Source organism: Sorghum bicolor, chromosome 4 (assembly GCF_000003195.3).
Source record: "Sorghum bicolor cultivar BTx623 chromosome 4, Sorghum_bicolor_NCBIv3, whole genome shotgun sequence".
NCBI classification, from domain to species: Eukaryota; Viridiplantae; Streptophyta; class Magnoliopsida; order Poales; family Poaceae; genus Sorghum; species Sorghum bicolor.
The window spans coordinates 56,708,755-56,724,537 of NC_012873.2; the positions used below are offsets into that span (position 1 = coordinate 56,708,755).

At 42.7% G+C, this 15,783-nt stretch overlaps 1 protein-coding gene across 1 annotated transcript; it reads left to right on the forward strand.

Annotated features, from left to right (window-relative positions):
* LOC8072484 lies at nucleotides 838-2,052 on the forward strand. Its single transcript, XM_002452422.2, has 2 exons — nucleotides 838-1,263; nucleotides 1,422-2,052. Exons 1-2 carry the CDS (start codon nucleotides 1,139-1,141, stop codon nucleotides 1,630-1,632), a joined length of 336 nt encoding a protein of 111 aa, XP_002452467.1. The 5' UTR covers nucleotides 838-1,138; the 3' UTR covers nucleotides 1,633-2,052.

Sequence of the window (15,783 nt, forward strand, 5' to 3'; positions counted from 1 at the left end):
CCTCTCGACCCAAAAAAACAATTGCGAGATGCTAAATATATACGTGACTAGGAAAAAGGAGGGCAAGCCTGGGAAAAAACTTCAATAACCATGTCTGTTTGAACAATCAACTTAATAATGGCACGCAATACACCCCTTTGTTTAGTGGGGTTACCAATCCAACTAGGTAGACCAATATCATTTCAGTTCTCAGTTCTTCGTTTGGTTTCCAAAATGGAATGGATTGATCCTTCATAACCTCATTACTCACCAACTAATAATTATTAGTACTGCTATGATAACAGAATCATTTCAATTAAATTTGAGGAATATGTATTCGTGATACATCACCTCATCTAAAATAGCTTGATTCACCAAACAAACACTCCTTAGATATTTTAAAAATCCTATGTTTCGGCTTAATGTTGTGGTGTTTTCGCCATTAATGAGGAACCATAACAGCCAATATCACTTGTCCCTGTTAATTGGATGCCGGTTATTTGAGCATATATCTATTGCTTTCCAGTAACTCACCAACGCGGTACTCTATATATTTTTTGTGGTTGCTGCTGTTACTGTAGTCAACACCGGACATCAATTGGCTTTTCATTATAATAACTTTGGGGTTTAAATCCTTAGGATTTAAATTTAATTTTTGATATTATAAATGATACAAGGAAGAGTAGCTTTCTTTTCTTATCTATACTCCTTTTATCCCTGAAAGAATTATTTTCTAGAGCAAAATTTTGTCTCAAAAAAATCAATCTCGGTCTACGTTTTCAAGCTTTTCAAAGTCTATATATCGTCCACAGCCCCCAAATCTTGTGCACATGGCACATGCACAAAAGAAAGAATAGAATATTTTGTTAGCCGAGAGCAGAATGGGATTCTTGCTCTCCGGGCTCCGGTTTAATACAGGCGTCACTCAGGCGGAGGAAAGCCCTTCGCTCCCAACTGCTCTCGGAGCGGAGCCGTCCTCCCTCCCACTACCATCCAGTCCAGGCCTCACTTCACCCTTAACGCCTACCAAACTTACAGCCCTCTCCATAACTGCTGCTGCTCTCCTCCCTCCGCCTCCCCTCCTGCTCCCGAGCTACCATTCTCCGTCGATCTCCTCGACTCCTCCAGGCTCTACCGCGCGCTACCACCACGTTCGCCCATGGCCTCGGGGTCGTCGAACCCGGACAGCATGGACACGGACCCTCCTGGCGGCCTCTCCATCGCCGTCGAGCGCAACCCGCCGGAGTCGCGCCTGCAGCAGCTCGGCGTCAGGTCCTGGCCCAAGTGAGCACCGCTGCCCGCGCCGATCATATCTCTGTCCGTTCATTAGTTTCTTGGTTTCTTTCTCGCCTGCCGGTCTCAGGTACGCTACGGTCTTGATCGTCATCGCCGCCGTGACGTGTGTATGTAATGGCTAGCCGCCGTGCCCGTGCCGTGTGCAGGTGGGGTTGCCCGCCGGGGAAGTTCCCGGTGAAGTTCGACGCGCGGCAGACGTGCTACCTGCTCAAGGGCAAGGTGCGGGCGCACATCAAGGGTTCGTCCGAGTGCGTGGAGTTCGGCGCCGGCGACCTCGTCGTCTTCCCCAAGGGGCTCAGCTGCACCTGGGACGTCGTCGCCGCCGTCGACAAGTACTACAAGTTCGACTCGTCCTGACTCCTCAGACTTCAGATCGCTCGCGCGCGGGGGGGCCTCCGTTCGTCCGCTGATGATTTGATCCATCCCGATTATTGATTCAGCTGCTAGCTTAAGTTAATTGTGCTGATTAGCCTAATTCTCTAGCTAATTTGCTTACGTAGCCTGCTGTTTCTATCTCTAATCGCCTTCTGTGTGTCGTGTAAAAAAAATGGAGGAGGTGCAGGGCATCTACTAGCTCCCTGCGTAGGCCAGTAGTTAGTTTTATTCATCCGGGAACTGAAAAAGAAAACCCGGTCAATGCGGGGGCTGTTCAAAGTATGCTTTGTTTATTCCTCGAGTGCCATCCATTTTGAATGCTTCTTTGACCAGCGTCTTTGGACTGAGCTGTCTTTTTTCTATTTCTTTTCTTTTTTATAATAGGAGTATTTAGAAAATCTGTGACCTTGTGAAGCCCGTTGAGGTTGTCCCCTAAATTTCTCACAACAAATTAATAAACAGTATTTTCAGTCATAGCTTTTTAGCCAAGCAGCGATCTGCATCTAGACGCTGACGAACCTATGAGAAGAGTGATGAGGCGTAAGGGTCATGTTCAAGAGCTCTTTAAAACAACTCTTAATTTGTTTCTTCGAAAAAATATAGCCTTCCATTAGCTTTGTATCTAAACTTCTTAAAAACAATTATTTGATAAAATTTCTCTTAACTCATAGATTTTGCACTTCTATTTGCTTGAATTTATGCTAGTGCTGAAAAGTATTGTTCACTGATTTGTTATGAGGAAAAACATTGTACAATGGATGATAAATATTGTACAATGGCTGATAAGTTGTGCTGATAAGTTTGGCTTTATCACAGTGTTTTTCTGCTTATCAGCCATTATACTTTGTTTTTTTCTCACAACGCTAATTACTAGAGAAAGACAAAAATAGAACTTTTGTTTTGTTCATTTGACATAACCATTGTTTATTAGAGATGCTCTTATTTATGAGACACCTTCAATATCTTGGTTTAAATAGAGGACACAATAGAGATCACTCCGACGATGACGTTAGATTTAATAGTGTCGCAGTGAGGCAAGAAGACGATGACTTGACTAGGTGGAGGATGACATGGCAACAAATCGAGACAAGGGTCATGGTAGCCATTAGAATTAGTTAAGAAGTTATATTCAGACAAGTGTGACCATAACTCAATTGATTCGAGTAAGGAAAAGTGGTCATGCATCCCAGTCTTTAGGTTTGAGCCCTTCCACGTGTTTTTCAATGAATAACCGTCCGACTTCATCTAGGCAGGCTAGATAGTGATTTCCAATAAAAACTCTAGTGTGGTCCTCTAGTTAGGGATTAGTGGTTCAATTTGGAGTTTAGGGAGGAAGGCCTAGCTTCTCCATTAAGTAATCTTTTGTGTTCAATCTCTATGTTTAGACAGAAGCCAACTAAGTAGGGGTGGCAAACCAAGGAGCAGAGTGATGAGACGGCCATAGGATGCTACCATCTGTGGATGGCGAAGGCATTGCAATGGGGGTGTCATGACAATCGCCCTGAACAGAGCCACCTGAGCCAAGTTGTGATGGATGGAGGAAGAAGGAGAGGGTTGCTGGGATGGGGTTGTCAAGTGGTCGTTATTCTCATGTCATAATAAGGTCACGCAGAGTAATGTTTAGAGATAGAAGAAATGCAAGAGATATCCATGCGAAAACACTCAACTTAAACATATATAACACATTTATGAGAATTTTTTTCTCGTGGTGCTTGAAATAATAGGACCATTTTGAACACAACATTATTTAACACCAATACAACTCCGAACTAAGAATTTTAAAAGAAATAATTAAATAGTTTTCTTATATATTAGACCAGCATTCCAATGAGGTCAAATGTTTTCTTCTAATAATAATATTTTTGGAAACATGTGAGCTCATTACTTTTTTGTCTTGCATAACTATGAGTATTTTAATCCAGAAATAGATATTTTTATGTCAAACCTTGACTATAAATAAACAGACTAGTATTGCTAATTGTTATTTTAACTTACTTTCTGTGTAACATAAAAATTAATCATCTTTCAAATACGAAGCACAAGGCTTAGAAAAAGACCTGCAAATTAAATTAATTTGAAATTGTTAGCATATGGGTTGTCTGAAACACCTGAATTAGCTATACTCACCGGTCCTGTCTCCGATGACATGGTCCATTTGTAACACTGCTAGGTTTTCGAATTTCATCATTTCCTGAGTGCCTAGAGGTCATAGTTACCGTGACATAAAATGAGCATATTATTGATACTAATTTCATGTCATAAATTTTATGGAGTAACATTTTTTTTCTAAAAATTCAATTAAAGTTTTTAAAAAATAACTTATGACAACTCTAGAGTACTAATTTTATTCGTCCCGCATGGAGCCATGTCAAATGCTTGCAAGCAATCAGGCCTATAGACGGACAGTTGGTAACAAAATTATCAACATCAAATTCATCGGTACTCCTACATAGTACTAGGATGGTTCGCGTTATCCGTGATGAAACCCACGAGGATATGTGACCGTACGAAAGAGCATATGCCGAATTCTTGGCCGGTAGCTTGCCGTGTTTTTAGCTGGATCTGTAAACTTGTAGCTATGGTTGAGCTCGGAATTAATGGCCAGATGCGTCCGTGCCCTGCCATGGGCTCTCTGCCGTGGGTGACCAGTGACTAGCTCTGCACTTGGGGTTCCGAGTGGCAGTGGATGATGGGGCCATTCACCAGTGGCGGACCGGTGGTGCTGCCTGGAGCAGCTTCACAGCCTTTGATTTGTTGTGTGGTCTGTGGTGTGGCTCTGAAGAACAAAAGGCCAGCCCAGCCAGCCGGCCGGCCGGCCGGTCCGGTCGCCTTGCCATGCGTTGCATGGCTCAGTGGCTCATGGTCATGGCTGGAAGGTGGTGGTGGTCCTTGTGCACTCACACAGTGACACAGCTCGGCCACCGAAAGTGCTGCCGCAGCATGTGGGTGAAGGCGTAGCTTTGGGTTGACGGCTACTCCGGCTGTTTATGTCTTTTGTCGCCGTGTGTCCTTTGACCGAACGAATTGCATGGCCTTGTTTAGTTAAAAAAAATTCGGATTTCGCTACTTTAGCACATTCGTTTTTATTTGATAAATATTGTCCAATTATAAACTAACTAGTATCAAAAGATTCATCTCGTGATTTACAGACAAACTGTGTAATTAGTTTTGTTTTCGTCTACATTTAGTGCTTTATGCATGTGCCGCAAGATTCGATGTGACGAAGAATTTTGAAAACTTTTGGATTTCGGAATGAACTAAAATGCCCACCTGCTAATTCACCAGCTGGGACAGATCGACAGGGCTATCTATAAAAGCAACTCTGCACGCGGCTGGCTTGGCTGTCAACGAATACGAAGCACCACCCACAGTGTCTGGGAGCAGATTCATCGAGAGCTAGCTTTTGCAGGAGTTTCGCCATGATGCCAGTTTTTTTAGCTTTTCTTTATATACGTTCTCGATCGCTAGTTTCAACTGTTAAGGGGGCTCTGAAACAAGCGTTCTATTCTGTGTGGAGTGGAGTTCCTTGGTGTGTACTCCCTCCATCCCAAATTGTAAGTCATTCCAAGAATCTTAGAGAGTCAAAACATTTTCACGTTTGACCAAAATTATAGAGTAAAATACTAAGATTTGTAACGTAAAGTAAGTATACTATGAAAATATAATTAAGAAAGAATCTAATAATATTTAGTTGGTATCATAATAATAATTATTTTATCATATAAATTTGGTCAAAAGTTTGACTCTCTAAGATTCTTGAAATGACTTACAATTTGGGACGGAGGGAGTACATTCCAAAATCCAAACGGATCCGCCTAATAAGCCAAGCTTGAGCGCAAAACAAACCAAAGTGTCCCAACTGTACAATTCCGTTAGGCCCAGACCAGTGACCGACCAAAATTCTCCTGCATTTACACCCCACTGCCCACCATCGCTCCCCGGCGCTCCTATGCAGTCGGGCAAGCAGCTGCTGCTGAGCCAGCAGAGCTCCACCTGCACTGCATCGCGGATGAGATGAGGAGGGCCAACGGCCAACCACAACCGCTTCACCCGCACTCTGCTGCAGCGATAACTGCATGTCGAGCGACTTGCTCCCGCCTTTCCGAGGGCTATTCCCTCGTTATTTTCTTGTTCATGTAAGTAGTGGTTTTCTCAAATAATTAATAAATTAACAAATAATATCTTTAGTTATGACTTTTCTGCCAGGAGAAGAGGCTTAGATAAAGAAATACTGCCATTCTTTTGCTCGCAGTGCGTACGTACATGCAAGCTTTCACCCAATTTGTAGCTAGACGATGAGTTTTCGTGCCTGACAACCGACAAGGATCTACAAGTTACTGAGAAAAAAACATATTCTTCTCCACCGATATAATGGCCGGTGTCGATGCTGGGACATCCTTCGCGCGCGTTTCTGCTTCTGCCCAAGGTCAACCGCTTCAACTGCAGTCTGCAGGAGCTTACACAGTTACACGCCATCCATTAGGCAACATGCAGACGTGCGTGTGACCCGGCCGATTTAAAAATTAAGTTCTGCTGTCAGAATTCGCTGCGAGTATCAAGAAGTCGCTGTTGCAAGAATCATTGAATCAACGTGGATTCCTGCCAACGTCCGGTGTGCTACTTTGGCTCCTCCCACTTGCAATTGCAAGAATTTGAACCGGCATCTGGTAGTTTTTGGAGTATCTTCCGATTTTCTGAAGAAATGGCGTGTGCTTTCATCCAGCCTAGATAATTTCAGGCAGAATTGATCCTTTTTTGTTCTTGGTGCCACGAAATGCTTATAGGCATCAGTCGCTGAATTTGTGGTTCGTCAACCAAGCACGCAAAGATGCAAAACAACCACGTGCGTTCTGATTTCTGAATGTAAAGAGTAGCACGTTGGTACTCCCATCTACTCGCCGTGGATTTGTGGGGGCTTTATTTAACAATTCAAAGGATATCCGGACATGATTGATGACGTGATGCTCGTAATGGCGAAGTGGCATTCGTGCAAGGAAGGAAGCAAGGGGATACCCAAAGCCGGAATCCTTGAAGTTGACAAGCTTCGAGTTCTTGTCACGGAATCTGTCAGAAAAAAGAGTGTTAGAAATGACAACTTTTTCTTGGAAGGAAAAAGCTTTACTAGAGCCATTGTAGTTATGGATTCAAATTTCAGTTAGGCCTTGTTTAGTTCACTCCAAAAACCAAAAAATTTTCAAGATTTCCAATCATATCAAATCTTACGACACATGCATGGAGCATTAAATATAGTCGAAAATAAAAAATAATTGCATAGTTTGCCTGTAAATCATGAGATGAATCTTTTGATTCTAATTAGTCCATGATTGAACAATATTTGTCAAATAAAAACAAAAATACTACATTAACCTAAAGAAAAAAAATTTAAGAACTAAACGTGTGCTAATTTGCAAGATAACCAAACATCGCCTCACATTGACTTAGTTGTGGTTGACTTTTCCTCACAGGACAAGTTTTGGCCGACCTACTTAATATTAGTCACAAGATGATGAGTCCTTTTTTCTTGCCATAAATATTTTGGTTTACTAAGTTGGTTTGGTTTCTTAAGCTTGTTCATTTGAAATTATCTGTTAAATTTGTGTGAGTGGACGAGTTTTTTTTTCTCACAACAAATTAATGAACAATCAGTCATGGTTTACCAGCTTCAATTCAAATCGTGGGCTCGTTGCTGCCTTCTCTCTGGGCTCTTGCGGCCTTGCCAGCCCACCTCGCCCCCTCGCTCGCAAAAGGAACGGTCCGGCTCGGCCCGGCCAACCCAGCACGCACGCGTGAGATTGCCGCGTCGTGGTCCAATACGCGCTCGGACTTCTCACGTACGGGTACGGCCCGCCACGTCCTCGCTTCCGCTCCGCGTCGGAACCGAATGCGGCTGCCATGCATGCCAAGCTATAATAAAGCCAGCGTGCCGACCGCCGACGTCCCAACCATCAAACGAGCAAGAGGACGCCAGCACTGCCCCCGCACACCCCTTGCCCGGGACTTGTTCTCGCTGCAATGGTCTTCTGCGAGGCGCCCCTGGACGCCGCCGCCTTCGAGTTCGACACGAGCATTTCGGCTCCCGCCTTCGACACGACCACGAAAGGCGCTGGCCCTGGGTGCGGCGCTAACAAGAAGCGCGAGGAGGAGGAGGACGAAGACGTGGTCAGGGTCGTCAGGTCGGCGGCGCCGCCGGTGACGGAGGAGGCAAGGGCAGGGGGACCCGAGACGAAGCCCGTCGTCGACGCGCCGTTCGGTGGCTTGCAGTGCCTCCACACCGTCGTGTTCCGCATCGACTGATGATTGGTTATTCAGGAACCGTGCAGGCTACGGGGTTACGGCGCGCGCTGCTGGTTGCAGTCTTTGGTGTCCTGTTTATCGCGGTGTCGTACGGCTGGACTTTTTTTTGCGAGTAAATTAGTGTAGTCTAACAACGACTGAAAACTCGATGAATAAGGCCCTGTTTAGTTCCCCACCAAAAATTTTTCATCCATCCCATCGAATCTTTGAACACATACATGGAACATTAAATGTAGATAAAAAAATAAACTAATTACACAGTTTAGTTGAGAATCGCGAGACGAATCTTTTAAGCCTAGTTACTCTATGATTAGCCTTAAGTGCTACAGTAACCCACATATGCTAATGATAGATTAATTATGCTTAATAGATTTATCTCGTAGTTTCCTGATGAGCTATGTAATTTGTTTTTTTATTAGTTTCTAAAAACCCCTCCCGACATTCTTCCGACATATCCGATGTGACCCCCAAAAAATTTTCATCTCCAATCTAAACAGGCCCTAAGGCCTTGTTTAAATACATCCAAAAACTCAAAACTTTACAAGATTTTCTGTCACATCGAATCTTACGGCATATGCATGAAGTATTAAATATAGATAAAACAAATAACTAATTGCATAGTTTATTTATAAATCACGAGATGAATCTTTTAAGCCTAATTACTTTATAATTAGACAATATTTGTCAAATAAAAAACGAAAATGCTACAGTGTCAAAATCTCAAAACTTTTTTCATCTAAACAAGCCTAAATAGCTCAGCTGTCGTACTCGTACCAAATAAAATATGGGAATCTTTATAGCAGGTTCACACTGTTCAGCAAATGGCAGCAGAGGCCAATTGCCTGGAAAACTCAATAGTCTAACAACGCAATCAGCATCCGTTGTGGTCGTTGTTGCACTGGTGTCAGTTCATTATGATTTAATAAGGGATTAAAACACTTTTCTTCTTAATCCAAAGTCAAACATGAATAATCCAAGAACATCTATGTCTCCGGAGTCTGGACACACCATAAACTACTCCACTCGTTCAAAAAAACATAAACTACTCCAGGGCTTGCAAAAGGGAACTTTGCTGCTAGCTAGGCTAGCGGAGATGGTGCCACAACCCACAAGTGGATTTTTTTTTTTTGGCATCCTCTTGCTGCGGGCGCGCAGACTGTCAAATAAATCGGGCCCCTTTCGTTCATTCATAGCGCCGGTTAATTTAGTTTTCATTCACGGCTGGCGTCGGCGTCCGGCCGTGGACTTTGCGCGGCGATGCCGACGCCGATTGGCGACGACCTCTCGATCCGGCTGTGTCGGATCACCGCGGGTCCACGTCGCTTGTGTCGCGTTTCGCTTCTCATATCGGGCCTTGTTTAGTTGCTAAAAAATTTTACAAAATTTTTCAGATTCCCCGTCACATCAAATCTTTAAAGGTATGCATGAAGTATTAAATATAGACGAAAATAAAAATTAATTACACAGTTTGGTCGGAATTGACGAGACGAATCTTTTGAGCTTAGTTAGTCCACAATTGGATAATATTTATTAAATACAAACAAAATTAGTACTATTTATATTTTGCTAAAAATTTTGGAAGTAAACAAGGCCTCGGGATCCTTTGTTTTTGTGATTGTTCCTTTGTTTTCTTGTGATTGTTCCTTGATCCAGGCGAAGGACGACATGATTCTTCGAGTATTTGTTGTTGCGTTGCATCACGGTTCTGAGCTGCTGATCGGCACTCCACAGTGAACTTCTGGAGTCTGGACGAATTTAGATAAGTGGACCAGCGGTGGCCAAATTCGAACCAAACGCCTGATAGCCATGGCGACTTATTTGCTTCAGAGAATACAGAGTAGGGATGTGCAAGTTTTCCCAACCTTTCGAGTAGGGCTTGTTTAGTTCGAATTTTTTTTATAAAATAGACAATATAGCATTTTTGTTTATATTTGACAAATATTATCTAATTATGGACTAGACTTAAAATACTTGTCTCGTAAATTACATGCAAACTATATAATTAGCTATTTCTTTATCTATATTTAATGCTCCATGCATATACCGTAATATTGGATGTGATGAGAAATCTAAAATTTTTTGCAAAATTTTTTGGAAGAACTCGTTCGCTTGTCTTATCAGTCATATTTTTTCTCTAGCCAGCAGTGTTTTTTTTTCTCACAATAAATTAGTCAAAGTTGAAATTTTTTTGGAAGAACTCGTTCGCTTGTCTTATCAGTCGTCTTGGGCAGAAGTCAGTCTTAGTAGGACAGAGCCACTCTCCCCTTGGCCATGGAAACAATGGGCCTGCCGAGACTTTTTCAAATTTGAATCTCAACTTGAAATTGGGACAGCCACCAACTACTTGAAATAACAGGCCTGAGTTTTGCTATCAATGTCTGTCCAATAAACATTCAAGGCGCAGTTGTAAATCTCTTATTAGATGTCACAAATGCATGCTTTTGGGACACATTGCGTTGAATTGCCTCGGGCAGAGCACCGTAGACAGTGGAATCAAGAGGCCTATGGTCAGCAATAAAGGAAAAGCTATTTGGACACAACCCAGTTGGTTCTACAAAGCTCCAAGCAAGCATCTTGGGGCAGAAGTAAGCAGCCCACCTGTCTTCTCCTCGTTTGCACATTGGTGGACGGAGGTTAATCCTCAAGCTGTAACTAAGCCCCCAGCGCCACAAGAAATACCTTGGTGTTTCCCTACTCTTTCTACGAAGGGTGGGCCTAATCCAAATGAGACCCATATGACAGGTAACTTGCAGGAAGCAGGCGCATTTCTAAGTCTGGCTAGCCCGCCTCTTTTGGAGAGGATTAATATTGCTTCACCCCACTATGCCAATTACCACAGTGCTCCTCATAACTCAGAAGAAAACCTTAATTCCAGTTCCTGGCTGCTTCACCCGGATCATCGCCTCAAACCTCAAGCCATGGCTTTCTTTGAGTTTTTTTTTGTTCAGGACAGCAATCCATGCAACAACAAGATCTCAATCCCCAAACCCCCAATCAACTACAGCAAAATCTGCTGGGTGTTGCCCCAGTACAGCAACTGGCAGTGCAGGTGGAAGCAGGCCAAGAACAGCAATTGGCAGTGCCGGTGGAAGCAGTCCAAGAACAGCAGCTGGCAGTATAGGAAAATAATAGCTGGCCTCGTTGGCTTGAGGAAATCCCAGTTCAGCAGGCACCTGTTTCACCTGTCTTAGATCTATAGATCAACTTGAATGAGCCTCCAATGCCTTTGATTCAAGACCTGAATGAGTTGCCACCATTGGAAGGCTCCAAGGAGGTGTTGATCCACCCAAACCAAACAACAATTGATCAGCACATGGGAGAAATTTTAGAGATGCAGACGATAATTCAGCATGCCCGAGCTCTAGGAGAAGGACACCTGGAAGCATTGGAGGAGGTAATTGAAAATCAGCAGGACCTAAACATAGTTGCACAACTGGCAATAGACCAAGATCCGAATGAGATCCAACAAGGAAAGGATCCCCAAGAGAGGATTGTTCATCCTGTAGAGGGTCAATATTTTGGAGAGGACCAACAACATCTTCCACAGCTAGTCCTAGAACTCCACCAGCAAGTGATGCAGGAAGTTTGTAATAACTTGAACCTGAATGATGAAGTTGCTAATAACTTGAACCTGAATGTGAATGCTGATTTTCAGCCACTAGTCTTACAAGCCCCAACGGAAACTTCATTGCACATTGAAATACCTGACGATGAAATGATGGATATGGATATGGAAAACCAGAAGATCCTAGGTCAAGGGCGACAAAATGAACATGGTGGCTTGTTTCAGAACAACATCCAGCTAGGGATGGCCACCACCTTCTTCACCAACCCACCAGAATCGCCATTGTCTGCTGAACCCTTCTGGTTGGCACAAATGGCACCAAAATTTGGAGATAAGGCTGAGGAAAAAGGCAAAATACTCATTGAGGTGCCAACAAAATGGCTAGGCCTCTTCAAAGCTCTTCTTTCAGCTCCAGCCCAACATAAATGGGCCAAACAACTGCTAGAGTCTAGCTTCCCAAAGTTGCTATTCAATGAAAATGAATGGACAGCTACTCTCTCTCTAAGTTGCAAACCTTGTGCTACTGAGGTTTGTGAATTGCTTAGATCTGAACCTCTTATAGCTCAAGAAATTGAAGAAGCTATTTCTAAAGGGAAAGGCAGATACTCCTATAGTTGATTCAACTGTTAGGCGTAGCAGCAGGGTCAGAGCAAACTGTAATGGCTTCAAGATGAATGTGTGCAAGGCTAGGAACTGTCCGGGCTGCAATTCTGAACCCCCAACACTCTCTCCAGCCATCCTTAAGAAGATTGGTACCTCAATGTGTGACCTACAGGATGATCAGTTGCAAGAACAGATATTGAGGAGCAAGAAAAAGGTCGAACCAGTTGGGAAGAAGCTCAAGAAGAGAAAGGATGAAGAGAAGAAGAAGCATGATGACCATGAGGTCATCAACTAGCTCCGCAGAGAAAGTTTTACTTTTCTCCTCTTCTTTGGCTGTTGTCTAGTTGTTCCCCATGGTGCACAACAAAACTTGGAATCTACTGAGTTGGAATGTCAGAGGTCTAAACTCTGACAAGAAGTGGAATTCCATTAGAAACAAGATTATGGAAAGCAAAAGTGAGATTATTTGCCTCCAAGAAACCAAGAAGGAGACCTTTGACATCAACTTCATTAGGAATCTTTGCCCCTTAGATTTTGATTCTTTGGAGTTCCTGCCTTCTGTTGGGGCTTCTGGTGGAATTTTGGTGGTTTGGAAAAGTAATGCGTTCATGGGACAGCTGATCTTCAAAAATAGCTATGCAATTTCTATTGAGTTTACATCAAAGATCAACAATGATAGCTGGGTGTTAACCACTGTGTATGCTCCCTGTACCCCAATTGGCAAAAAAGAATTCCTGGAATGGTTTAGAGAAATCCAAATGCCCCCTGAAAAGGATTGGTTAATAGTTGGTGACTTCAACTTAATAAGGAGGCCTGAAGATAGAAATAGGGATGGAGCAGACGTTAATGAAATGTTTCTGTTTAATGAAGCAATTGATAAACTAGGCCTAATTGAACTTCCCCTACATGGCAGACATTTCACTTGGACCAATAAACATTTCCCACCTCTCTTGGAAAGGTTGGATTGGTTCTTTACTTCAGCGTCATGGACAATAAATTATCCCAACACCTTGGTCAAGACATTAGTCATGGAAACCTCTGATCATTGGCCTTGTATTGTTGAAATCAGCACAAGAATTCCACAAAGCAAAATCTTTAGATTTGAGAACCACTAGCTCAACCATCAAGACTTCATCTCGGTAGCTATAAATGGGTGGAGAGCCCCAGATCATATCTCTGACTCTGCCAAAATAATTACAGCAAAGTGCAAAAACTTAAGAAGAGATCTTAAGGTTTGGAAAACTCAGTTGCCAAAATTGGCACTAGTCATTGAAAGTATCAAACTGGTATTGCACTTCCTAGAGACAGTAGAACTTTTCAGAGACTTATCCCTACCTGAGTGGAACTTTAGGAATCTCATCTCTGCCAAGTTGATTTCTCTTTTAAAACAGCAAAAAACCTACTGGAAGCAAAGGGGGAAGATTAGATGGGTAAAAGAGGGAGATGCAGGAACAAAGTTTTTTCATGCACATGCCACTATCAGACATAGGAAGAATACAATTACCATTTTGCAGGATGGTCTTGGAAACATTTTTCAGCATCACGAGCAAAAGGCTGAACTCCTATGGAATGCCTTCAAAGAGAGGATGGGCATGACCGATTTCAACTACATGATCTTCAATTTAGGTGATTTTATTCAACCTGTTGAAGAGCTGGAGCAGCTAGAGTTGCCATTCACAAAGGAAGAAGTTGATGAAGTGGTCTCCAATCTGCCAAACAACAAGTCTCCAGGTCCAGATGGTTATAGTAATGAGTTCCTCAAAGGTTGTTGGCCTCTCATAGCAAATGATTTCTATAAATTATGCGAAGACTTTTTTAGTGGTGAAGTCTGCCTCCAAAGCATCAATAGCTCTTACATTGCCTTAATTCCCAAAAAAGAAGGCCCACAGAGAGTTTCAGACTATAGGCCTATTTCTCTTCTGAGTACCTCCATAAAGTTGCTGACCAAACTTATGGCAAATAGACTACAGAAACCAATCATGAAAATCATTCATAAGAACCAATATGGATTTATCAAGACAAGAACCATTCAGGACTCCCTAGCGTGGGCACTAGAATATATCCACATCTGTCATAAGTCCAAGAAGGAGCTAATTATCCTAAAACTAGACTTTGAGAAATCCTTTGACAAGATTGAACATGGGGCAATTTTTGAAATACTCAGAGCAAAAGGATTTGGTCAGAGATGGATTAGCTGGGTGAAATCAGTTTTGAGCTCAGGAACTTCCTCAGTTCTGCTTAATGGGGTGCCTGGGAAAGTTTTCCATTGCAAGAGGGGGCTAAGATAGGGTGATCCCTTATCCCCACTACTTTTTGTCCTAGCCGCTGACTTGCTCCAATCTGTGATGAACAAGGCAAAAGACCAGGGACTGCTTAAACTCCCAATTCCTCTCAGTTACACCACTGATTTTCCCATAGTACAATATGTAGATGACACTTTGGTGGTAATGGAGGCCTACAACAGACAACTTTGGATCCTAAAGGCTTTACTTCACACCTTTGGTGAATAAACTGGGCTTAAGGTCAACTATACAAAATCAGTCATGGTACCTATAAACACAAGTCCAGCAAAATTGCAGCACCTAGCAAGGACCTTCAACTGTGATACTGGAAGCCTACCCTTTACTTACCTTGGTCTGCCACTAGGCGTCACAAAGCCTAGAATCATTGACTTCTCACCTTTGGTCAGTAGATGTGAAAGGAGGTTAGCTGCAACCTCAATCTTTTTAAATCAGGCAGGGAGACTAGAGGTGACGAACTCAATTTTCTCAGCTCTACCAACATTTTGTATGAGCACTTTCCCCTTGCAGCAAATAGTGGTTGATCAGTTAGATAAATTCAGAAAGTTATGCCTTTAGAGGAGAGCTAACATTAATGCCAAACAAAAACCAAAAGCTGCTTGGCTAGTTGTTTGTAGGACAAGAGAGGAGGGAGGACTGGGAGTTCTAAACATCAAAACCCAAAATGAGTCACTGCTGATCAAACATCTTCATAAATTTTTCAATAAAGAAGACATCCCTTGGGTCTCCTTGATCTGGGAGAAATATTATAGCTCTAGAAGGTTACCTGGAACATCAAAAAAGGGCTCGTTTTGGTGGAGAGAAATATTAAAGCTTCTAGACAAATTCAAAGGAATGGCAAGAGTAGAGATTAATAATGGTAAGTCTTGCTTCTTATGGGAGGATCTATGGGGTAATGAAATTCTTATGCATAAATTCCCAGAATTGTTCTCTTTCATAAAGAAGAAGGAAATTATCCTGGCTGAAGGAATGGCTCAAACTCCGTTGCACAGCCTTTTCCATTTACCCCTATCTCAACAGGCTCATGGCCAAATGCTTCAGTTGCAAAATATTCTGGAGGGGGTTTCCCTAAATGAGTCTACTGACAGATGGGTTTACATTTGGAGCACGGGCCAATTTTCAGTGAAGAGAGCTTATAATCATTTGAGTGGACACAGGATGTTACACCCAGTTTACAATTGGCTCTGGAGAAGTTCTTGCCAAAATAAGCATAAAGTGTTCTTTTGGCTTCTTATAAATGATAGACTGAGTACTAGGGAATTATTGAGAAGAAAGAATATGGATCTTCTAGACTACAACTGCATTCTTTGCAATGGCTCAATTGAAGAATCACTCTTACACCTTTTTCTTGGCTGTCCTTTTGCCACACAA

Bases quoted from the DNA above. Each gene is read 5' to 3' on its own strand.
- LOC8072484 (XM_002452422.2), top strand. From the start codon at position 1,139: ATGGCCTCGGGGTCGTCGAACCCGGACAGCATGGACACGGACCCTCCT. The intron at 1,264-1,421 runs GTGAGCACCGCT...TGCCGTGTGCAG, and splicing joins GGCGTCAGGTCCTGGCCCAA to GTGGGGTTGCCCGCCGGGGA.